At 41.7% G+C, this 25822-nt stretch overlaps 1 protein-coding gene across 1 annotated transcript in view; it reads right to left on the reverse strand.

The window, feature by feature from the left end:
• Positions 1 to 24793, reverse strand: part of LOC307121329 (anoctamin-9) — a 44813-nt gene extending 20020 nt beyond the window's left edge. Inside the window, exons 1-9 of the mRNA XM_079808857.1 lie at positions 24622 to 24793; positions 14889 to 14963; positions 12504 to 12626; positions 11976 to 12115; positions 11616 to 11665; positions 6246 to 6313; positions 3236 to 3315; positions 2999 to 3133; positions 2752 to 2845 (exon numbers count right to left, since the gene is read on the reverse strand). Coding sequence (XP_079664983.1) covers positions 2752 to 2845; positions 2999 to 3133; positions 3236 to 3315; positions 6246 to 6313; positions 11616 to 11665; positions 11976 to 12115; positions 12504 to 12626; positions 14889 to 14963; positions 24622 to 24672 — 816 coding nt within the window. The 5' untranslated portion in view covers positions 24673 to 24793. The remainder of the gene's footprint in view (positions 1 to 2751; positions 2846 to 2998; positions 3134 to 3235; positions 3316 to 6245; positions 6314 to 11615; positions 11666 to 11975; positions 12116 to 12503; positions 12627 to 14888; positions 14964 to 24621) is intronic.
• Positions 24794 to 25822: the final 1029 nt, after the last annotated feature.

The following is a 25822-nucleotide window of genomic DNA, read 5'->3' on the forward strand; positions in this document are numbered from 1 at the left end:
TTTGCCAGGCAACAAATTATAGATTCATGACGCCAAAGATGTCCCGTTAGATCTACACAAGACGAATCACTACAGGACATCAGAGCCAGCGGCAGACGGCAGAAGGAATGGCCGAGGAAAGGCTGCTCTCGCCGGGGTTATGAGCGCCCGCTGATCACCTGGATCTCACAACTCCGAGAACGCCAGATAAAATTTTCCAATAGGCGCTCTCTTCATAAATAAACCACAGATTTGAGCTTTAGGGCGTTTTCACACCTAACTTGTTTGGTCCGGATTTTCGGACTTTTCAGTTTGGTCCGAATAAAAATTACAGGTGAGAAACCTCCCCCGACCACGGTTAGGACCAAACAGACGAAATTTGGTCCGATGAAAAGAGGTAGTTTCGGTCCGGCTCAAACTAAACAAAGGTTCGATTCGTTTCTAGTGTGAAAGCATTTTCTGTATGGTTCATACTTTCAGACCATTCACAGGAAGTTCCTGTTAATGTTTAAATATTATAATGTTATTTTTAAATTTCATCTAGGCTACATTGATTATGAAAAGTGAAAAGATGCGCTATCTGTTAGACACAGAAGACACAGAAGGTCAGAAATGATTTTGAAAGAAATTTTGTATTATTCTGCTTAGAAAGCCTTTCTTTAATGTGAATTTCGTTTTGTATAAATTGTATCTTAATTTTAATCAACGTTTAATCAGATAATTGCCTGGATTTAATAAATAAGAAGCAAATAGTCTATAGCAGACAATAATCGCGGGAGTGATCACATGCCTTGTACATGAACTGGAGCGTGTCTCAAATAAACCGAAACTCAGCAGGCTACTCGTCTCACAAACATGAGAAATATGTGTATATAAAGCTAGGAATGTCCACTTTTGAACGTAACGAAAAGAAAATAGTCAAGCAATGCGCACTGTTCAATAGTGGCAACCACGATATGCGTCTGTTCATTCATTCTTGTCAAAGACGCTGACGTCAGACACACGTCCGTTTACAAACCAATCAATGTCCAGATGCCGCCCACATAGATGATGACGAGTGGACGCAAGTGTGTCATGTAAAGTTCTTTAGTGCGCTCACATAATTGCAATGTGAAACCAAACCAAAACTAACCGAATATATAAATTGTATCAAAACATGAACTTCGGTTGGACCTTGGTGCAGACTTTCATGTGTGAAAACGTCCTTAAATAACTACATTCTTAACTGAAAAAGTCTTAAAACGACATTTTGTGACACAATAATAGTAGTATTTTTAAATTATTGCGGGGTTTCTCATCACGTCACTTCACCACGTGACAGCAGCGGGCAGGCTCCTGATCGGTTAACGCGGCGCGAATTGACGGCAAATTTCAGATTTTTCAACTCGGGCGTCAGACGCAAATTCGCTTCAAACGGCCGAATGCACAAAAAGCACCACTCGCACATAACGCGTGTATCGCGCAAGACGCTCAATTAGCGCAAACTGGCCTTTTAGGCGAAATCGTGTCTGCCGCGGTAAACGTGTCTATCTCGCCGCAGGACCTCCAGACACGCATCAACGCGCCTTTCCACTGACTTAACATTGAAATCACTCGCTCCAGATGCTCTATTCGCGCTTGGTGTGAACACAGCATAACCCTTTAATTCAGCTCAGAACATCTTACCCGAGGTGGTGATGCGGTCACGACGCGAAGCAGAGTTATTATTCTAATAATTCAACGGCCCGTCGTCAATTATTCCGCTTATACTACGGTTACCACACCTCAAGCAACGATCCGATGATATATTTAAAGGTATTCGTCCGGTTTTTGTACTTAAATCACTATTGTGAGTAGGACTATTTCTTCCGCGTCTCATCCAACGGCTCTTTTGCTAGTTCCGAAACTTCATTTTAAAGCTAGTCGTGGAGGCTTGAGCCACTGATAGCAGATTAATGCAGCAAGTTATTAGAGAGAGAGAGAGAGAGAGAGAGAGAGAGAGAGAGAGAGAGCCTGTGTCTCTTTCAACAGCGTCAACTAATATGGAACTGTAAGAACAGGGCCTTTATTAACGTTACCTCGCTAGTGAGAAATGTCATGTTGCTTTTAAGTTGCTAAACTATTTTACTGATAAAATCGTCAGAGCAGCGCTGACATCACGTTTCTGTGCGAGTGTGAGAGTGGGCGTTTCCCATAAAATAATTGCACACCTCAGAACGTTCATCAGCCAATCAGATTCAAGCATTCAATGGCCCCGTAGTATAACATGATATATATAGCTCTTTATGGAGCATTTTTAGGTTTTTCTATGTGTACTGAAGTATTCCTCACATTCCATTCATTCCTAAGGGGGTCAAGTTGACCCACGAGGGAAGGATTTGTTACTTTTTCAATCACAAAACTCCTCGAATCCGGTCTTTTTTTGTGTGTATTCGTTGTTCAAGTATGATAAAACTCCAAGGGTCCAATTTTTATATGAGTTTTGGGTCAAAATGACCCGAGGGAAGGATGAAGGTTAAAATTCCTGAGCCAAAACACTGCAGTGTAAACAGTTTGTAAAAACTTAGCTTAAAGATTTGCTTATTTATGAACAGTGCTCAGAAACGACTGCTGAGGTTCTCACTTAAAACGGAGTAGAGGCTTGGATCCGGAATCTGTATTCAATGCGTCAACACTTAATAGGAACACATGGCGCTTACAGTAAGTTGTGTTGAAGTCATTTAAAGGGCCTTGGGTGATTGAGTCATGATATAGTGCATATGTGCAGATATTTTTGAATAATAAGTACAGTACCTTTGCATACATGCAGGTGTCGGAAAGCTCCCACACTTTGCAACTAATATCGCACAGAGGGCACATGATAATGTTCGACTGGCACACCTCCTGTCTGCGTACACACACACAAACACACACACCAGCTGATATTGCTTCAGGACACTTATTGTACATTAGACACCAAGTGGCGACCTTACAGAGTACCAGAATTGTTTATCGAACAACAAAGATGTCTTTAAAATGAAATTAATATGAGGTTACTCACATGAGAGGACTTGTGTTGTAGAAGGCCAGGCCGTACAGGAATACTATGAGACCAATCACAGAAGCAGGAATCAAGAGAAATGTGTACCAGCCCAGCCACAGGAAATAAAGAGCCACCTTCTCGCCAAGGTAGTTTCTGACAACACACACAATAAATGAATCATAAAGTAGCGGAATGGTAATAAGTCTATAATGAATAGAGAGATGAGTAAAACCAGAAAACAAATAGAAAGAGAACCTGACGTTAGTTATGGGTTGGCCCCGAAAACAAGCGGACCATCGAGCCCAGCTCTGCTTCAGATCCTTCTGCTCCTTTTTCTAGGAATGAAAGTGGACAAAGGACAAAGTTTAGTGGGGTTTTTTTGTTTTGTTTTTTACATTTACTACAAAACCACCACAACAACAGCCGTTATTATTTCGGAGCGTTATGAATCAGTGTTGAATCATGATTCGGATTGCGTGTCAAACCGCCAAACTGCTGAAATCACGTGACTTTGGCGCTCCGACCCGCTGATTTGATACGCTCCGAAGCTTCATGAAGCAGTGTTTTGAAATCGGCCATCACTATATAAGTCGTTATTACGTTTTTTTGGCGCACCAAAAATATTCTCGTGGCTTTATAATATTAATATTTAACCATTGTACTCACATGAACTGATTTAAATATGTGTTTAGTACATTAATGGATCTTGAGAGAGGAAATGTCATTGCTGGCCTCACTGAGCCATCGGATTTCAACAAAAATATCTTCATTTGTGTTCTGAAGATGAACGGAGGTCTTACGGGTGTGGAACGGCATGAGGGTGAGGAATAAGTTACATTATTTTCATTTTTGGGTGAACTAATGCCGAGTTCACACTGCCCGATTTTAGCCCCGATTTTGACTCGCCGACAGGTTTTGCAAAATCGCCGACAAATGCCCGAAATCATAGGCAAATTGGTGCTCGTGCATGCGAGTGGCAGTCACATGGTGTGAAGGATCAAAGACACAATCAGAGAGACTCGCCGATGAGTCGCAGACGCCCGTGAGATATCTGGCATGACATCAGGCAATGACAGCGCGACCCAGCCAACATTTATATGTGGGGCCCATGTGTGTTTGAAATGGGCTGAAAAATGGGCCCCATAGAGGATTGTCCGCGGGTTCCATAATGGCCCCATGTTAATTGCCTAGATGGGACCCAAGTGGGCAACATGCACAAGACCCATCTCGGTCCCAGCTTTAATGTTCAGAAGAACGCAAGAGCTAAACTTCTACAAGCTCAATAACATCCACAGCAAAAAAAGAAGATAAGAAAAATAATCTGAAAACTTTGCTTAATTAGATGTGCAAGGCAAGCAGGCAAGTTTTGGGCTTGTTATGGACAATTAAAAATGTGAACATGTGTTGCACAGTTGTGCTGTGGACTTTCAGCGAATTTCAGTGAACGAATAGAGTCTGCGTTTCTTTAATATCGAGGCTCCATAGTTTGTTTCTTGTATGATTGTTAGTCCTGCTGGTATAAAATGAACTGCACTGTCTGCCTGAAAAAGACGCGCTCTCTTCCCCCCATGCAGTCAAAATTAACCGTTTAATTTCTTCAGGCTCGTCCTAGTCGTCACCCTGACATGACAGTGAGTAGAGTTAATTAGCCTATAATGTCAATTACTTATTTTATTCGAGCTTTCTTTCTTTTTGCAAAAAATAAATAAATAAAGTGCAATGGGCATTAATTAGTAGTGGGCTAAATAGCAGCATGTTGAAATTATGCGTTTTTTATTACAATCATAAAATTGTACAGCCTATTCAGGTAAGGTAAGGTTTGCCGATGTGCATTTTATTTAGGCTATTTCTTTATTTTTGTCCTTGTTTGCCGATCGGAGATGGAGTTCACTGCTGATAGGCTATTCTGGGGATACAATATTCATAGCCAATATAGTAGGGACTTTTGCCTTTAAATATCTTTGCTGCATTGGATCAGTATCCTTTCTAGAACAGGCAAGAGCTTTAGCCTCGAGGCTCGCGTCAGCAGCGCCTTGCATCGCCCATAGACCAACAATCAGCGGATGGCGGGCGGGTGCGGCTTTGAAAATTGGTCAAAAAACGTTGGTGCGGATGGATGGCGGATGGATGATGAGCTTTGTGATACGGTATATAGCCCATTATTATGTTAGATGCACAATAGTCACACATGACAATAGAACAAACAAAATGCATAAATCTCTTTTGATACCTTACAAAAAAAGGCTAGTCCAGTGGTGTGCTATCTAGCTTTATAACATGATTGCTTAGAGTGGGAAATAGGCCTAAGTAAACCACAGCAATAAGCAATTACTTAATATAAGTAAAAAGTTCAAGTAATTCAAGTAAACGGTCAGTTATAAAAGAACTTATAGACAAATGACAATAGTACAAATACAACATAAAGATACAGATACAAACAGTGCTTTAAGTTTAAGTCGGCTACTGTTAGTTTTTCCCCTGTTGTTGTTGTTGTTTGTTTAACATTAACACACAGACAGGAGCGGGTATAGGTTATATTAGGTTGCTTTCACTTTACAGTAATGCGCAGATCCAATACTGACACACGTCCCAACCTTTTTACACACAATGTAATCGGCAATATGGACATAGGCATAATAATGTGTGTGTTTGATCATTCAAGGGCAATAAGCCTAGAAATAGAACACACTCGTAAACTCGCGCGAGCGCTGACAGGCGGAAAACCGTCCGCATCGGTCAGTGTGTCAGTAGTGAATTGAGTTTGTGGTCTTTTTAGTGCTATCAGGCATATCATTCTTTTATTTGGTCATTATGCGAGACGGCAGGTAAGAAAGATTTGCCTTCGCTTTCACGATCACAGAGCTGGAAGAACTGGAGAACTGAAGCTGAAGAATAAAATCCATTTTGTGTGTCTGAGGTACAATCCGAAAGAGACTCGCGCCAATCACACGAAAGCTGATTGGCTGCAATATAATATGCATGTTGGTCTCATTTGTAGTACAGCAAATTATATTTGGGCTAGCGAAAGAAAGAACAACAACACCCTGGAATAAAACACACACACTAAAGCGCTGCGGGAGCATTTCAATGAGCAATAGATGTAGTGTCGCATGGACATGATCAAATGCTGATGTCTAATGATCACCCTGCATGGGATGTACTTCCTTATCAACACATTTGCATGTAATGATTCTGCAGTGTGGACTCTGTACCGCAGGTGTAGGAAATGATGTGAGCAAGAGGAAATAAAATACTGAAATCATACCTCATGTAAGCAGAAGTGAGTCTCAAAAACTTTTTTTTTCATGAGATCGGGCAGATATTCTAAAACACCTGTAGGTAGAGCGAGAGAATGTATTATGGAATTGACAGATCTAGAGGAATCATATGAAGGTTAAGGCCCAACTCCATTTCTACCCATTACCCCTACACTTTCCCCTACCCCTCAGTTTTGCGTGTTCACAGGGGTGAATAGGGGTGTCTCGAATCTCTTTTGTTTGGAGGGGTGAAGGGAAGGGTCAGATAGCTAAATGATGAAGATTTATTGGGACCACACTTAAAACGAAGGGCTATGAGAAATTGTCATGCATACACCGGCTACATGTAAGGCACTATGAGTTTCACGATGCGAAATACATGCATGGAACCGCGGAATCCATGGAATTTGTCCAACTCCTAATGAATTAATAAAAAGCAGCTCAGTGCACTTAAATCACATCGCTATATAGACTAGTGTCTGTGAATATTAAACTGCAAAAAGACTATTTTAATTATGAATCCTGCACGTTCTGCGTGTCCCTGTGTGAATGGACGCTTTCATTCACCACACACACACTGAAGCACGCGTGTTTTCAGCCTCTGCCGTATCACTATATGAGGACATGAACGCATGAACTTCATCTCCAGTCACTTCATCAGCATTAAATTTGTTGTTAAGTTTCATGATTTCAATTAATAAGACATGCTTTTTGATTACTCAAATTTTATTTAACCATTCAAATGGAGTACAAAAAAAAAATTACTGAAAAAAAAAAACGGAATCCAGTAGTTCACTTCAAAATGAAAATTTCCTGATAATTTACTCACCCCCGTCTCATCCAAGATGTTTGTGTCTTTCTTTCTTCAGTGGAAAAGAAATTACGTTTTTTGAGGAAAACATTCGAGGATTTTCTCCACATAATGGACTTCAATGGCAACCGACGGGTTGAAGGTCCAAATCAATGCAGTTTCAGAGAAAGGGCTTCAGAGGCTATGGGGTCTGATCTAGACAAACCATCGGCCATTTTCAAGAAAAAATAACAAATTATATACCACGAATGCTCGACTTTTTGCTTGAATTCTTCACGGCGTGTGACGTCATTACGTCAGAAAGGTGGCGGTCATGAGTTCCGTGGAAGTACCGACCCAGTCTTAAAATGAACGTGCAAAGACTAAATAAAACGGCCTTTACAAAAATATAGGTAAAACAACAATGTCAGACGAGTTTTTCGACACTGGGTCGGTACTTCCACATACGCCACGAGTGACCTTTCCATCGTGACGACGTCATACACCGTGAAGAATCACAACACTGAAGTTGCGCATCTGTGGTTAAAAAGCATATATATTTAAATTTTTTCTTGAAAATGGCCGATGGTTTCTTTCACAGTGTGTCACAGTTTGTTTGTTTCTTATTTTGTCATGTTCGCTTTCATGTGTCTTGTGGTGGAAAGAGTACTGAAAAAGCATACTCAAGTAAAAGTACTGTTACTTGTCAAAAAATGTAGTGCAAGTAGAGTAAAAGTACCTGTCCTAAATACTACTCAAAGTAGGAGTAAAAAGTAGCCCTTTTAAAAGTACTCAAGAGTAGTGAGTAGTGAGTATTATGCTGTGAATGTTATTCCACCTTATACCCTGCAAATTAAAAATGTAGCTTCCTCTTTTATGGATGATTCTCAGTAAGAACAAAAAAACAAGAACTCACCAACAGTATTTCAGTATTTCTCCAAGTTTTATTTTTGACTGCTAGCACTAAAAATACAGCCATGTCATATTTGAGAAAGCAACCAATAATCTGGTAACATTTATGACAACCATTCTGTAGAGGTTTTCTTGCGGTTAATTAAAAAAGGTTGCAAAGCGTTGTACATTAAACATTTTACGTTCTTTCTTTTCAAGACGCATGTACTGCTTTAATTTCAATGGATGTTTTCTCTGTAAAAAGATACACTTCAGAAATCAGACTCGAGTAACTCACAATTTTCACCACTGATTATTTTTGCTTGCAATTAAAAACATAAACCTGATTTAAATATAAATCTGATGTTTTATGAAAGTTATTTGCTATATACAATTGCTTTGTGAGAACACATTACATTAAAATATGCACTGTAATAAGTGTAAAATCAACATTATTATTTTCACTCAAAATCTTTTCTTTTTTATTAAAAACTCTGATTCTCTTATTTTGAATATATTGTTTGATTTTCATTGGAATGTCTTTTGATTTAATTATGCTGGTATGTATATTTTTGGAGTTTATATATGATTTGTAATTAAGTGTACCGCACCTTTAAGAAACACCTAACTTTTGACTCTCTCCTCGCTCAGTTGATGCTAAGCTACGCTGAGTTGAGGATGTAGGGTGGCTCACAGAGCCGAAGATTTTGAGAAGCCACACAATACATGCTTTCTAATAATAATTCTTCGTTTGTCCAGTTCTTTCGCCTGTCCAGAAAATAAAGAGCCAGCCACAGAGCAGTCAAAGAAGTTTGGTGTCCATTTTATTCACACACACAACGCAGAGTCGACATCCCTTCACATGGGACCGGTTACACACTTCAATAAGCCGACAGAAAGCAGGTTAATGCGTTTACATGCTGAGCGAAATCAATGTAAGGGACAAAAATCTTGCAGTGACGATCGGTTAATGCCTAATGCACTGAAGCCTGGCAGACAATCAAGCTAAATGAAGTGTTTCCAGCAAATTTCACCGCGAGCTTGTGCTGCGCTAACAGAATACGGACCATTTGTGCGTTTATTTAGCCAACTTCCGGCAAATTTAGATTTGCTCTGCAAGTTGTCTGGCAAAGAGCCCATTCAAGCCCATTTCTAATCCCTACACTGAAAAAACAGGAAAACACATGTTGTCCAATTTACTTAATGGTATTATTTGTGATCTACGCAACAAATTTGTGTTTCTCTTCTAAACATGATTTCATTGCTTTCGATTAATGTAATTCTCTAAAATGTGCAATCTACTAGATTAAATGATTTGGGGTGAATGTGAACCAATTAAGTACTCAAACATGATTTTTGCTGAAACTGTAGTTCCCAGCATGCTTTGCTTGGGACTTGACGACTAGAGTAAAATAGTTGAAATTAAGTGTTATTTTATGTGTTTTTGGGCAAAATGAGAAAAGGGGGAGACTTTATATTGTTTATTAGTGTTTAATGTTTAATTATGTTGGAATTATTCGAACCATTTAAATTACACTGGGTTACCATAGTGGAGAAGAGCGGAGCGATTGCTTAGGCTGTGAACTGACTCAGCACATGTCATTAAAGAGCATTTCACACTTAGCACATATATGATGTGTTATTGCAGGCAAATATAATGAAAGCTACTGAGTACGGTGTTATAGATCAGTCAAGTGAAAACAAAAATATACAAAAATAAACATGTGTTTTGATTTAAGAAGCAGGGTCTCAAGCCCCCGTGTGCACCACTGTTGTTAGGGAGCTATAGTAAAATCATTGTGAGACTACTCAATTCGGTTACTTAAAAATTACTTAATTCCATTATGTTGAAATTATGTGAACAAATTATGTTTGTTTAACTTAATTGAATCATGTGGAACCGATGTACATGATTAAATCATGTAAATCCAACACACCATTTTTTTCAGTGTAGAAATCGCGGCACCAATTAGAAACGTTGGGGCGGGCTTTACACGATGACGTCAGCGCAGCGACGTTGAAGCAGATTTGCCGCCGTGGAGCATCACTCGTTCGAATCAGCTATCGCGTCTGTTTTAAGCGATTTAAACTTTTCCTTTTCGTTAAAACCCGAGCAAAGAACAACAATCGAAGCCTTCATATCTAAAAAAGATGTTAACGCTGTGTTACCGACTGGATTCGGCAAAAGTCTGATACCAGCTTGGCCCTTTGGTGGCTAAACGAATGGGTCTTAGCGAGAGCCCTCTGGTAGTGTTAATGTTTTACAAAATATAGTTTTAAGTCCTTTTCAGGCGTGAATGTAGATGTTTAAAGCTCGAATCTGTGGTTTATTTATAAAGAGAGCGCCTTTTTTAAAATTTGATCTGCCGTTTTCGGAGTTGTGAGCTCCAGTGGTTCAGCGGCGCTCAATCGCTCATTGAGCCCACCGAGAGGCGCCTTTCCTCGGCCAACTGTTCGGACCAATGAAATTGTCAGGGCGGGCTTTATATGATGATGGACAGATGATAAACAGTAACGTCATAATCCACGTCATCAAAGAGCGCTTGGGTTGAATTTGTCTAATCCTAAACGGAGAACTTGTTCGTATATGCATTACCTTTACTATTTCCCTCAGAAATTATGATGGTGTTGGTAAGTACTCTGTGTATATTTAAGTTCTTTTTTTACAACACCGGCAAATATCGTTTACACTCATCTTACTTCTTCCAGCGTGCGTGCAGACAGGGTTGCCAAGTTTTTACAGCAAAACCCGCTCAGGGTATAATATGTGTTATTTTGGCAGGGCTGCCTGTTAAAATTTGCATTCCTGGGTCTGTATAGCCATAATTGGGGTCGCTTAAACCCGCGGACTTGGCAACACAGTGCAGTTGAGTTGTGTTGACATTTGACAACTAACGTTATGCGTCGCTCCATTGCTCTGATTGGTTATAGGTCTATCCAACTGAGGTCTTTCCTGGTTCGGTTGAAACACGCCCCATAATCACAGCCAAACGGAGCAGTATCAGACTCATATTCTGACTAGAATTGAGTATGACGACGTCAGGCTAATTCCCATGCCCTCATGTGATCTTGTGTCATGTTGTCATTGGTTCATTGTCTTGATTGTTCACAGGTGTCCCTTGTCTTACTCATTAGTCCTTGTGTATTTAAGCACTCATGTTTGTCATGTGTTCTTGTCGAGTATTGAATGTTACTTGTAACCAAGGTTGGTGAGTTCTCCGTTCAGGTCAAGTCAAGTTGGGTTCTGCAAGCTTGCCTCCAGTGGATCTTCTGTTACAGTTTTGCTAGATAAGACCCTATTCCTCGGCTGGGATCGTGCAGAGCCTCTGAAGCCTTCCTCTGAAACTGCAATGATTTGGACCTTCAACCCGTCGGTTGCCATTGAAGTCTATTATGTGGAGAAAAATCCTGGAATGTTTTCCTTAAAAAACGTAATTTCTTTTCCACTGAAGAAAGAATGACATGAACATCTTGGATGAGACGGAGGGGGGGGTACTTTATCAGGAAATTAGCGACGACGTATGATGACGTGTAATGGTGTAGTAGTGGTGTCTCATTTCTTAAGGGAATAGGTTCGCCCCTACCCCTTGTTTCACAGGGGAAGGGGAAGGCGTAGGCGTAGGCGAAGGGGTATAAAATAGAATTGGAATCGGGCCAAAGTAATATAAATGAGCAATCTAGGGAAACTGTTACTCACCCTCAGAATCAATGCATGTGTGATGCAGAATGAAATCAACAATACGGATCCTGAAACAGATCAAAGCCCTTGGCTTCTTTATTTGTGTACCACAGTTTTTTCACAGTACATCAGTCATGACTATGCCACCATAGATAGAGAATAGGGATTACTCAGATTAACACGAGTAAGTGAAGTAGCATTTTGTTTGCAAGCCGTTAAACTGGACTTGGAGCGAAAATCTCTATTCATAGGTAAAATTCACTATCACTGAGCAAATTAGGCAAAAGGAATCTGTTAATTAGTCGATAATGGACATTGATCTACAAAATAATTTTGCCTGCTGTGTCCTTCAAACAAATGTGTTTGTGCGAGTGTTACCTGGTTGACTGAGGTATAGTGCCCTGCTGCTCACAGCTCCAGTTACAGGCGTCAGACACTTTTAAGAGATACCGGTACGTCTCGAAAACCTTTTCTGGTGCTCGAATGCAATAAAACACCTTATCTTCATCTCTGAATTTCTGCAAAAAGAAACATAATAAGAAGAGCTCTGGGGGTTTCATTATCAGTACCATTCTCCAAACAATGTAATAATGCAGTTCCATTATATAGTTTGGACTAAAACAAATTTTAATAGTAACATTAATTGAACATCATATTGCATAATTCACTTTTACATATTATATACACACTCAGAAAAAAGACACAATACTTGAGCAATGAAAAGCAAAACAGAACTGCCGTTTTACACTCGACTGTTGTGTCAGCAATTACGCAACTCTAATAATTTTTTGGGGAAACAATATCTAGTTACACTTTCACATCATAAGACGAGGAATTTCCCCTTCATCCGTCATGACATTTGATATAAACGCCTTTACCCAGAACTCAAACAATGCAGAAACATACTTGTACGTTCAGTTTCTTAGCTTTCAAAGTCTCGATGAAAGCTTTCTGTTTTCTGATGCAGTTATTCTTGTCGTCATCCATGATTCTTGCCACAAGAACAAAATCGAAGGTCAGAGGAGGTTGCTGAGATCGAAAAGAAAGAAAGCAGTGCTAATGAATGATTACATTACTATGAAAACCTTTCCACTTACTTACATAAATGCATTCTATGCAAACGTTCATATCATTCTAGTGACTTTCCTTTGTGTGTATGACCAGTGGTTAAAGTGGGATTTGGCAGGTGGGGGAACCCTCATATTTTGTGTAGGTGCAACAGGAAAAATGACTCACCGTGGGACAACATATTGAGTATTGTGGTATAGCAATACTTTGTGGAGTATACAGAGTGTCACTGTGGAACCAAGTATCACAATACTATTTTAATGGGTTTATTTTGTTCCATCTACAGCAGTCGCAGTGTGAGAGCTAGACCGCCTGACGCACATCGCTGACAAACTCGTAGGCAGCCGCTTTATCCTTTGAACACAAGCGCAACATCAAGTGTACAGTAAAGGCTCTGTGGCGAGACTAGCCAGACTGAAGAGCTCTGTTGAGGGAAACTATAGGCTCCCACACGACTGTAATCACGGCCGTAGTCAGCTATGAGGTCGCCGTGGTCCAGACCTCGGTATTTCTCAGAGGTGTATATAATATATGTTGTAAAATAATTTCATCAGATTAGGCATAAGATAATGAATGTGTGTGTACAGATTGTGAAATATTTTATTAAACGTATTTACCTAGAGTTCACAGGGCTCTCAAGTCTCATGCATTGGGCATGAGACACACGCATTTCAACCCGTTCACACACCACACCTTGTATTTTGAACAGTTCATAGCCTTCAGTGAATTAACTTCGTCTACAGAAATGCTTAATAAAACATAGGCTATATAACAGTTGACCCTATGTTTACTTTCTTCACTGACACAGACGAAAATGAAAAGACTATCAGGACAGAGCTCAGCTTTAGGAGGGGAAGAGACAGGGCAAGAGAAGGAGACTGAGAGAAAAAGGAAGAGTGAAAGAGTGATGGAAATGAGAGTGATGAAATGAGGAGAGAGCAGGTATGGCAGATAATCTACAGCCCACTAACATGGTTTTTAAAACTATTTATTATTCATTTGTTTAGCCTTCAAACATCTTGAAATGCACATATATAGATCAGAGAAATCAAAATTTTCTTGGGGGACTATGTCCCCTGAACCAACCCAAAATAGCTCAAATTTGGGACCTCTGGTTGTAAAACTAGACACCAACCCTGACCCTATCCCTAACTCCTTAAGGCAGTTGTATATGCTCAAAAGTTGTTGCTGTTTCTGGAAACCTGTTTGCTTTGACCTCATATCTGGAGTTAATGTGTTGCAGACTGGAATATTTATACATATATATACATATACATATACATATATATATATATATATATATATATATATATATATATATATATATATATATATATATATATATATATATATATATATATATATATATATATATATATATATATATATATATATATATATATATAGTCCTACTTAATATTAAAATTGAATATTCAGACAGTATATAGCCTCATTGTGCTTTGACGATTTTTTGTAAAATAAATACTAATTATTTCTGTGGTAGAAAACGTTGTGGCACCGAGATCGGCTACTGGGGCCCTTGGATTTGTTATAGCCCCAGGTCCCTACATATTCTTAATCCGGGCCTGTGGAGTTAAAAGGACCATTTAAGGCACAGTAATACCATTTGAGTCAGTTTTGGACTTCCCATTTTTATGTTTGAATTGTGAAAAAAAAGGTTGTGTCCCATATTGTGGCGCTCAGCAATTTTAACATATCATCATCATATCAGTGTAGATGTAGATGGACCAAAATAAAACCATTAAAATATCAAGTATTGTGATACTTGGTGCCACAGTGAACCTCTTTTCCCACAAAGTATTGCTATACCACGATACTCAATATGTTGTCCCACGGTGAGTCATTTTTCCCTGTTTCACCTACACAAAATATGAGGGTTCCCCCACCTGCCAAATCCCACTTTAACCACTGGTTATAACCATTAAAACATGTACAGTGGGGTCAAAAGTGAGAACACGCTGAAAATCTGTAATTCAGTTCATCATTCCACTCAAATTAATTCAATTGTTTGTTTGTTTTTTTATTCACTAGCAGTCTCACTTTGAAACCTGCTTTATGTTTTATGTGCAGTTCATTGTTTCACTTGATTGTTACACATAATATAATTTGAAATGAAAATGTATTCATTTGAAAACAGAAGCATTTTCACTAGTGTTCTCACACTGAAGCCAGTCATGAGCGGTGATGTGCTGTAGGCCTTACCACTGGTGGCATAGATGGGATTTCACTGCCATTCTCATTTACGACTCCGATGGTTTCTAAAAGGTCAATGCTCCCCTACAACAACACAATAAAACAATTCAGAACAATAAACTCATTTACAAGAAGGGGAAAAGGAGGAAATGTCCTATCAGTATGTTCTCAACACAGTAAATGTGAGTGTAATATATATATATATATATATATATATATATATATATATATATATATATATATATATATATATATATATATATATATATATATATATATATATATATATATATATATATATATATATATATATATGTGTGTGTGTGTGTGTGTGTGTGTGTGTGTGTGGGGCAAAAAAGTATTTAGTCAGCCACCAATTGTGCAAGTTCTCCCACTTAAAAAGATGAGAGAGGCCTGTAATTTTCATCATAGGTACACTTCAACTATGAGAGACAGAATGAGAAAAAAATCCAGAAAATCACATTGTCTGATTTTTAAATAATTTATTTGCAAAATATGGTGGAAAATAAGTATTTGGTCACCTACAAAAGTTTGTCTCAATAGTTTGTTGTATACCCTTTGTTGGCAATGAAGTCTCCACAAGGTTTTTACACTCTGTTGCTGGTAGTTTGGCCCATTCCTCCATGCAGATCTCCTCTAGAGCAGTGATGTTTTGGGGCTGTTCCTGGGCAACACAGATTTTCAACTCCCTCCAAAGATTTTCTATGGGGTTGAGATCTGGAGACTGGCTAGGCCACTCCAGGACCTAGTTGAAGTGTACCTATGATGAAAATTACAGGCCTCTCTCATCTTTCTAAGTGGGAGAACTTGCACAATTGGTGGCTGACTTGATACTTTTTTGCCCCACTGTATATATCTCCAGGGGTTAATAAAGGCCTTCTGAAGCGAATCTATGGCTTTGTGTAAGAAAAAATCCATATTGAACACATTATAAAGTAAAATATCTAGCTTCCGCCAGACCGCCTTCTGTATTTATAGCATCTGTTTCTCTGTCATCATTGGTCTAGCGTTACATTATGTGATCACGTTCGTATTCATGCAAATGCTTTTAAATGCTTTTAAAGAATTGACAAAATGTAAAATGTGTACCTTGAATGCGATGTAAGTCGCTTTGGATAAAAGCGTCTGCCAAATTCATAAATAAAAAAATAAAATAATAAATAAATAAACCATTCAAGCGCTACAAGTCAAAAGAGAACGCGTGTCTGTGAATGTCCTGACTATGACACACACAACACTCAAAAAGACATACCCCAGTATCGAGTTATTTCACGCTTGAACAAACAATAACACACAGAATTATGCCAAAATGCCTGATTTGTGGAGTATCATCATAAGAGCATCTTAAATGAGTTAAATAACGTCTTAAATGAACTTAAACACAGTTGTGAGGAGAGGCGTGACAGCGCGTCAGATCCGCATGTTCTGCAGGAGAGAATTGTAGCTTTAATAAGGATTAATCTATATCTATCTATCTAATCTAAATCTATATTTAATTTATAATTTATGCAGTTAAGAAAGGTGTTTGGTAACTTAATTCAATTTCTGTATATTGATTATATATGAAGGCCACAGGTAAATATGACATTTATAATAATGGGTTTATGTGAAGAGGCCGACCAGCCTTGTGAGCCCCGTGGTTCTGGACCCGCGGTCGCTGAGGCGGCTCGGCGTCGCAGATCATGGGGCTCACAGCGGGACTTGTCAGAGGGTTTCGGGGCTGCTGCGGCACTTTCCCGATCCTCCTCTGACAGTTCCGAGGATCTTCCTCCCCGTGTGGAAGCCCGCTCTGTGGCTTCTTCCCCCGGGGTGGGAGGTCCGGTGCTTGTTCTCTCTGGTTCCGAGGAGCCAGAGGAACTAGGCACCGAGGCGGGGGATGAAGCAGCAATTGTTTCATCGTTTCATCCACCCGCCCAAGAGGAGCTGGTCGAGGTGTTGACCCGGGCTGTGGCTAAATTAAAAATAGATTGGCCACAAGAGGCTCCGGAAATTCAGCCACCCAGTAGGCTGGATGACCGGTTCCTCTCGCACCGGGTTCAAACACCTCGCCGGGGCCTGCCTTTTTTCCCGGATCTACACACCGAGGTGTGCAGATCCTGGAGAAAGCCCTATTCTTCGCGTGTTTCCAATCCTCCAGTGTTGGATTATTCCAATGTTCTGGGGGCACGCGAGGCGGGCTGTGGGGCGATGCCTCGGGTGGAGGAGGCTCTCGCGAGCTATCTTTCACCCGAATCTGCATTGTCCCTTAAGGCTCCGGTTTTGCCCACCAAACCCTGTCGGGACACCTCATCTTTGGTGGGCAAAGCTTATATGGCGGCTGGTCGGGCTGGCGGTTCCCTGCACACTCTCTCGGTGTTGCAGGCCTACCAGGCCGATCTCCTCAAAGAGTTGGACGAGGGAGATGTTCCCTCTCCGGAGGACATTCTGGAACTGAGGAAGGCTGCAGATTTGTCTCTCCGCGTCACCAAGGAGACGGCCCGCGCTATCGGCCGCTCCATGGCTTCCATGGTGACTGTGGAGAGACATCTCTGGCTGAATCTGTCGGGGATAAAGGAGAAGGATAGAGCTTTTCTCCTGGACTCCCCGATTTCGCCTTCTGGGTTGTTTGGAGACGCGGTTAACGCCGTCGTTTCCAGACACCAGGAGACGAAGAGACAGTCGGCAGCCTTCCACCAGTACCTCCCTCGCCGCTCTAAGCCGGGGAAGGCTGGCCTTAGCGGGCAGCCTCAGCCGTCATCCAGCTCCTCGCACCGGAAGGTGCAAAAAGAGAGCGTCGCATCTAGAGCCCCTCCCCCGGGAGCCTGGCAACAGAGGCGACGCTCTCAGCAGCAGTCTTCAGCTCCTAAGGGCGATCTACGGAACGTCCTTCAGGCGCGGAAGGCTGCTGGGAAGAAGTCCTAGCTGCGGCAGGGCTTCAAAGAGCGGTCCCTCCCGTGGAGAAACAACCGAGGTTGTTTCCTCCACGGCGCTCTGGGGAAATCGATGTGGTAATCCCGCCGTCTATGACGCTTCGGGCCACATCGATTTCCCGCGAACGCATGCTGCACCAGCCGCCTCTGGAAAGACCTGCGGCTGGGCAGCTCGCGCGTCCGCACACGGAGAACCTACTTCCTGCCGGTCAGCCGCTTCAGGAGGTTGGGAACGGGAACCGTGCAACACCCGACGCCAGCCTCGAGAGGCTGGATCCCTTAGTAGATTATCTCGGCGCATGGAAATTAATCTTCCGAATATTTCTACATGGGTCCTGCGTACTGTAGAAAAGGGTTACAAACTGCAGTTCGGTTCTCCTCCTCCACAATTCAGGGGGTTATACTGGACAGCAGTGGTACCCGAGCAGGTTCGGGTAATGGAGCTAGAAGTAAAAACTCTTTTAGTGAAGGAAGCCATAGAGCGTGTTCCTCCGCTGGAAAGGGAGTCCGGGTTCTACAGCCGGTACATTATAGTTCCCAAAAAGGATGGAGGGTTGCGTCCGATTATAGATCTGAGGGTTTTGAATCTGTCTCTGAGGAGCTTCATATTCAAAATGCTCACCATTCCCATGATCGTGAGTCAGATCCAGTCCGAGGACTGGTTTGTCACGATAGATCTGAAGGACGCATACTTTCATATCTCCATCCTCCCATGTCAGAGGAAGTATCTGAGGTTCGCTTTCGGGGGCGAAGCGTACCAATATCGAGTGCTTCCCTTTGGCCAAGCCCTCTCCCCACGCACATTCACGAAGTGCATGGATGCAGCCCTGGCTCCATTGAGACTTCAGGGCATCAGTGTACTGAATTATATCGACGACTGGCTCATACTGGCCCAGTCGTACGAAGTGGCGGTCCGGCATCGAGATGTCGTTCTGAACCACATAAAGTGCCTGGGGCTGAGACTCAACACGAAAAAGAGCGTGTTGGCGCCATCCCAGAGGAAAACGTTCCTCGGGGTCGTGTGGGACTCGACGACGATGCGGGCACAATTGTCTCCCGCGCGAGTCGAGACCATACTGGCGATGGTCTCAGAAATAAGGCTAGGCTACAACATCACTGTGAAGCACTTTCAAAGAGTGCTGGGGCACATGGCAGCAGCGTCCAGCGTAATACCTTCTGGCCTGCTGAACATGAGACCTCTCCAGTGGTGGCTGAAAACCAAGGGGTTTTCCCCCAGAGCGAATCCTTTCCGTATGATCAGGGTAACGCGCAAATGCCTTCGTTCCCTAGTCATATGGAAGAAACCTTGGTTTCTGTCCCAGGGGCCAGTGTTGGGAGCGTCCTGTTGCCGGAAATCCGTTTCAACAGACGCCTCCCTCACTGGTTGGGGCGCGGTCATGGACGGCCGCTTTGCGAGGGGCCCATGGGAGGGCCGTCATTCCTCCTGGCACATAAATTGCCTGGAGATGATGGCGGTCTACAAAGCTCTCAGGAGCTTTTTCCCGGACCTCCGCGGCCAACATGTCCTGGTACGGACAGACAATACGTCTGTCGTAGCGTACATCAACCGCCAGGGGGGATTGAGGTTGCGCTCTCTTTACAGACTGGCGCGTCAAGTCCTCCTGTGGTCCCAGGGGAAACTATTGTCCATCAGGGCGATGTATGTCCCAGGGGTCCAAAATCAGGGAGCAGACATCCTGTCGAGGCAGGGGCTGAGGCCCGGGGAGTGGCGACTCCACCCAGAGATGGTGGAGTCCATATGCAAGAGGTTCGGCCCAGTGGAAGTGGATCTGTTTGCGTCTCGAGAGACGTCCCACTGTCCACTGTGGTTTTCCCTCACGCACTGGATGCCATGGTTCAGACGTGGCCGAGGCTGCGTCTGTACGCATTTCCCCCGATTGCTCTGCTCCCGGGAGTCCTGGAAAGGGTCTGGCAGCAGGGGGTCAGTCTACTTCTGGTAGCACCCCGTTGGCCGACTCGAGTTTGGTTCTCGGATATCATAGCTCTGCTAGTAGGTCAGCCGTGGGAGATTCCTCTGAGGAGGGATCTTCTGTCTCAGGCGGCGGGTACGATATTTTACCCCCGCCCAGAGATTTGGAACCCATGGGTCTGGCCCCTGAGGGGACCAGTTACGTAGAGGCTGGCCTATCGGCGGAGGTGATAGAGACCTTACTCAGTTCCAGGGCTCCATCTACGAGGAGACTGTACAGCCTCAAGTGGAATGTATTTTCCACTTGGTGCAGGGAGCGTGAGGTGGACCCAGTTAACTGCCCGGTGGCTTCAGTGCTGGAGTTCCTCCAAGATCGCTTCTCTGCAGGGCTTACCCCGTCCACACTCAAGGTGTACGTGGCTGCCATTGCGGCTTTCCACGCTCCTATGGGTGATGGGCCTCTGGGTAGGCACCATCTGGTTGTACAATTCCTCCATGGGGCTCGGAGGATGAGGCCTGCGGCTCATTCCAGAGTTCCAACCTGGGACCTGGCAGTGGTTCTGGAAGGATTGGCTGAGGCCCCCTTCGAACCATTGGAGTCGGCTGGACCAAAGGACCTGACCCTTAAGGTGGCTTTTCTCCTTGCCATTACCTCTCTTAGGAGAGTGGGAGATCTCCAGGCCTTGGCGGTAACGCCGACCTGCCTGGAGTTTGCCCCGGGAGGAGTAAAAGCCATCTTACACCCTAGGCCGGGCTACGTGCCTAAGGTGCCTTCAAGGGTGGTCAGGTCATTGGTCCTGCAGGCATTCCATCCTCCGCCTCACGTGACAGCGGAAGAGGGGAGGCTTCACCTACTCTGCCCGGTTAGGGCCCTTAGAGTTTATCTGGCGAAGTCTGCACAGTGGAGGAGATCGCAACAACTGTTGGTGTGTTTTGGCTCACCTAAGAAGGGATTGCCTGCGTCTACTCAGACAATCAGTAATTGGATTGTCCAGGCAATTACCATGGCCTACCAGGTGCGCAGTTTGCCTTCACCTGTGGCCGTGAGGCATGGCCTCTTCGGTGGCCCTTCTTTCTGGGGTCCCCTTGCAGGATATCTGCGAGGCGGCCGGGTGGGCTACCCCACACACTTTTATCAGGTTTTATAGCCTGGATCTCCCTACGACGCCTGGTGCGAGGGTGCTCCAGTCCTAGGTCTCCGGCTTCACACTAGGGCAGGTGCTACCCTTCGGTGTGGGTACTAGTGGGTACTCGTTCCCCAAAGCGTCGTTCCGATGCAGTGCGAGTTCCCTCGAAAGGGAACTGCTCGGGTTATGTATATAACCCTTGTTCCCTGAGAAGGGGAACGAGCACTGCATCCCGACGCCACACCTCGGCGCGCCTGGAGCGCATGCTTCAGAGCAATTACTACCGCCATTACGTTCCAGCTCCCCTTTTATACTTCCGGGTATGCCGTCACAATGACGTCATCACGCACGCCAATCGGATTGGCCTAGTTGGCATTCTGGTTTCAGATTCGCTGATGCTAAGGGAGCATCCCCAAAGCGTCGTTCCGATGCAGTGCTCGTTCCCCTTCTCAGGGAACAAGGGTTATATACATAACCCGAGCAGTTCACTTAAAATAAACTTTCTTTTTTAAAGCCTAATAAATGTTGAAATTGATAGTTTTCAATTAGCTATACTGTAATGTCAAATGTCTATCATTAAAAAAAAAAAGACAAAAAAGTTTCATAAAGACATCAGTATCAGTGATACTGGCCTTCATTCATAAAAGATGCCATTACAACAAACTGTCTTTAAGTTGTTTCTACTTTAATTTGCAGAGTCACTGTGAAATTATTAAAATATAATAATATTAAAAACGTATGTTTTTAATTATGATTAATTACAGAAAAATGTGCGATTTAATAATTTTTTACTATATATATATATATATATATATATATATATATATATATATATATATATATATATATATATATATATATATATATATATATATATACTGTATATACTGTATATTGTAAAAAAGATTATCTTAAGAATGCGATCTGTAAGATAAAAGATCACTAACTCTGGATGTAGGCTATTTCTGGCAAAGAAAGAAATGCACTTTAGATGAGTATCAAGCCTGATATTACTCTGAAGAATCGTATACTAATGACACCGGTCCAGCTGCATTCAAATTATAGTTTATTGTAAACTAAAACACAAACGAAAGCATTTTGGAAAGTTTTGTTCTGCCACCAAGCTCAACTTTCATACTACTGACATACTACTGACAGTTTAGTTTGACTCATGTAACCCTATAAATGCCTGTGAATACCAGAAATAGCATCATGGTGACTAGGTTATCAAGTCATCCGGGTTCGAACATTGTTTCTGCATTTTTTAATAGCTGTCGTTGTAGAATCTGATTCTACAGTAGATAATGTCCCTTCCAACATAAAATACTGCGCAAACATCCCACACCAACAGAAGAAGGCGTCCTGCAACAACACTCAAAAAAATGACTTGTTGAATTTACTCAAAAAAGCAGCGTCTAGTGGTTCCACACAACTATATTGAGTAATTTTTACAAATAACAATTTAGTTACATGAACAAAAGAAAGTCAAGTAAAGCTGACAAAATTTCTTTAAGTAAATACAAACCATTTGAATTTGTCACTGTTTACATAATATTTACGTATGCAGTTTACTTAATAATGTTATTTTAAATTTATAAAAGTTTATTATGTTAGGTGAACACATTTATCGATTTAAAAAATTAAATTTACTTAAAATTTTATTACATTTACTACTTGCTCTACAAGTGTTATTGCTGCGTTCACACCAAACGCGAATAGAGCGTCAGGAGCGAGTGATTTCAATGTTAAATCAATGGAAAGGCGCCTTGACGTGTGTCTGGAGGTCCCGCGGCGCGATGGACGCGATTCCGCCTCATTCGCATGTCCAGTTGAGCGTCTTGCGCGATAGGCGCGTTACGCGCAAATGGTGCTTTTTGTGCATTTGCGCGTTTGAAGCGAATTCGCCTCTGACACCGGAGTTGAAAAATTTGAACTTTGGCGTCAATTCGCGCTGTGTTAACCAATCAGGAGCCTGCTCGCTGCTGTCACGTGGTAAAGTGACGTGATGAGAAACCCGCATAATTTAAAAATACTACTGTTATTGTGTCACAAAATGTAGTTTTAAGACTTTTTCAGGTGAGAATGTAGTTGTTTAAAGCTCAAATCTGTGGTTTATTTATAAAGAGAGTGCCTATTTAAAAAAAAAAATCTTGTGTTTTTGGAGTTGTGAGATCCAGGCGATCACAGGACGCTCAGTGCTCATCATTCGTTATAGTGCTCAATATCATTTGTTGTCTGCCAAATCGTCCAACTAGACACGGTAGACATGATTTTGATGCTCTATTCGTGTTTGTTGTGAACGCAGCATAAGTGGAAAACTATTGAATAACAACAAGCATATTTTTAGAAACAAAAGGCAAAAATAACTTAATTGAGGGCAGGAAGTCCATCCAATAAATGTGTGTATATGAGTGCCCTAAACACAGGCTCCACTCTTCTGCATAATGGTCACCACACAATTACAGAAACTCCTGTAAATGTCCAACATAACTGCACATTAAACACTACCATAAACTGACAACATCTTTCCCTTTACTGAAAAACACATACGATAACACTTGAATCCCTAAATTTACTCTCCTAATGCAGTCCTTTGCAAAGCATGCTGGGAACTACAGATCCACTGCCCAGTTTGTTCGTTTCACTCAGCAATGTTAAGTTGACCGAACAAACACTTATTAAGTAAAGCCGACAATCCTCATTTTTAGTAGAAACAACTCAGTGAATTTAAGTTCATTTAGTTACATGAGTGTTTTAAGTAATGTGCACAAGCTAACAACTAACAACAGGGAAAGTTCATTGTTTTGAGTGAACAGCACATGCTTTGATTGGTAAGGGAAGTGAACTGAAGGTTTTGTGTTGCTTAGCATGAGCCCAAACACAGGTCGTATCGCGGATACTGTGTGTATTGATGCATGTCAGATAGACAACTTAACTTGTGACAGTTTCGCACAGACAATCAAAGCATTACATTCAACCTTTTCATGGCTTAGTGGAAGTAATGGTTTGGTTTCATATGTCTGAGGTACTTCCCTTGCTTTCACAGCACACTCTAAGACCTCGATCAGGGAAACTGCAGAAACACCACAGACCTCAGAGTACTGGACATCTGACTTCTGCCTTGCTCATTATGATTTCTGTCATCTTTAGACAGAGCAAAAAATACATCTTGAAGACATTATCTATGAATCAGTGTTATCAAGACTGTCAATGTCTGCCCACATGAAAAAATACAATAGTATATTATAGTAAAATTACTCTATACCACAGTGTTTTTGAACCATACTATAGTAAAGATACTACAGTAAATTGTAGTATATTATAGTATTTACTACACTTTGTTCATTTACTGTAGTATCTTTACTATAGTACGGTTCAAAAACACTATAGTATTTAATAGAGTAATTTTACTATAATATACTATAGCATTTTTTCATGTGGGTGGCACATTAAATAGGGTGAATTCAGGGTGATTGGGGCACTGTTTGCCATTGAGATGACTTGGAAAAAGTGTCCCAATCACCTGAATTCCCCCCATGTTCAGGTGTTTGGTTTAGTTTTAGGACATCCTTCCCTACACTTATTCTGGTTTAGCACATCTTTGAATCAGACACACACACATATGCCATGTGATTTATAACTTCTGTTGGCTCTCAGTAAACAATTGCAGTATTTTCTGTTTTTAGTGAAGCACTGTCAGTTAACTCTAAGAAATAAGCGACCGCTGCTGTTGAAATGCGGGAAGTTCCTCTCACCTGTCTCCGGTGTATTTTCCGCTGCATCATGAAAGCTCCGCTCCAGTCCATGTGTGTGACAGCTGTGTGGCTTTATATAAAAGGAAACTTTAATCACTCGCCATTACAAACACAGCAGATCATCTGAAACTTCCGCGCTGCTAGGGAACTTGACATGTACTGCTGGCTCGACTTGAACCGGCGGCTGTGGAATGTGGCCGGACTGCTCTCGAAGCGTCACGAAGCGTGCGCGCTCGCGTCTGATAACAAAACTCATCACAGGAGAGCAATAAGACAAACAACTGCGCCATATAACTCAAACAACTGCGTCATAAGACACAATAACTCAAACAACTGCGTCATAAGACACAATAACTAAAACAACTGCGCCATAAGACACAATAACCCAAATTACGTCTAACATCAGTGCCCTTTTATCTTTTAGGGTAGAGTGGGGGAAAACGCCCCCCTTAAGGAAAATGTGACATTACAGTGAAACAAAACATAAAAATGTGACCATCCCGGTTTTGAGTGACTATGGCAGGAGTTATTCACCAAGTATTAAAATTGCTCAGCCTTCATAATTAATTAGTATTTTGACTGAGAATATTTTTGTACAAAGGGGGCGTTTTGCTCCAGCAGTGGGGTAAAACGCCCCCCAAGGTGGGGTAAAATGCCCTCTTTCTTACCAACCAGTTTGCTTCATAGATCAACAACAAAATGAACAGACACATTTTTAATCTCTAAAAGTAAAAGGCAAGTAATGTAATGTATATATTAATATTTATTTGAGGAATGTCCAACATATCAACATTTTTAACATTTAAATTTATACATATAACTAAGTCATGCAAACAAATTTGTTGATATTAAACTTATAAATTTGTATATTTATGTAGTGAAATATATTCAATACATTAAAAGCCTTCCATCAGTGAGCTAACTGTGCTACAAAGCTAGCCTAATGCTCACTTGAGGTAATTTTTTTTTATTTGATTCAAATATTTTTATTTTACCACCTAGTTATACTGCATTAAGTGTTAAGCAAAGGATTTGACAGACAGAAATACGTTATTATAGTAATTACGATAGAGAGAAACTATGCCCTCTGGGGGGCGTTTTACCCCAATAGCTATGACGTTAAAAAGAATATATATATATTTTTAAATCGAATTATATTCCTTATAAATAACATACCCTCTCAAACTACAGACTTCACTAT

Source organism: Gobio gobio (genome assembly GCF_949357685.1).
Source record: "Gobio gobio genome assembly, chromosome: 25".
In the NCBI taxonomy this organism is placed as follows: domain Eukaryota; kingdom Metazoa; phylum Chordata; class Actinopteri; order Cypriniformes; family Gobionidae; genus Gobio; species Gobio gobio.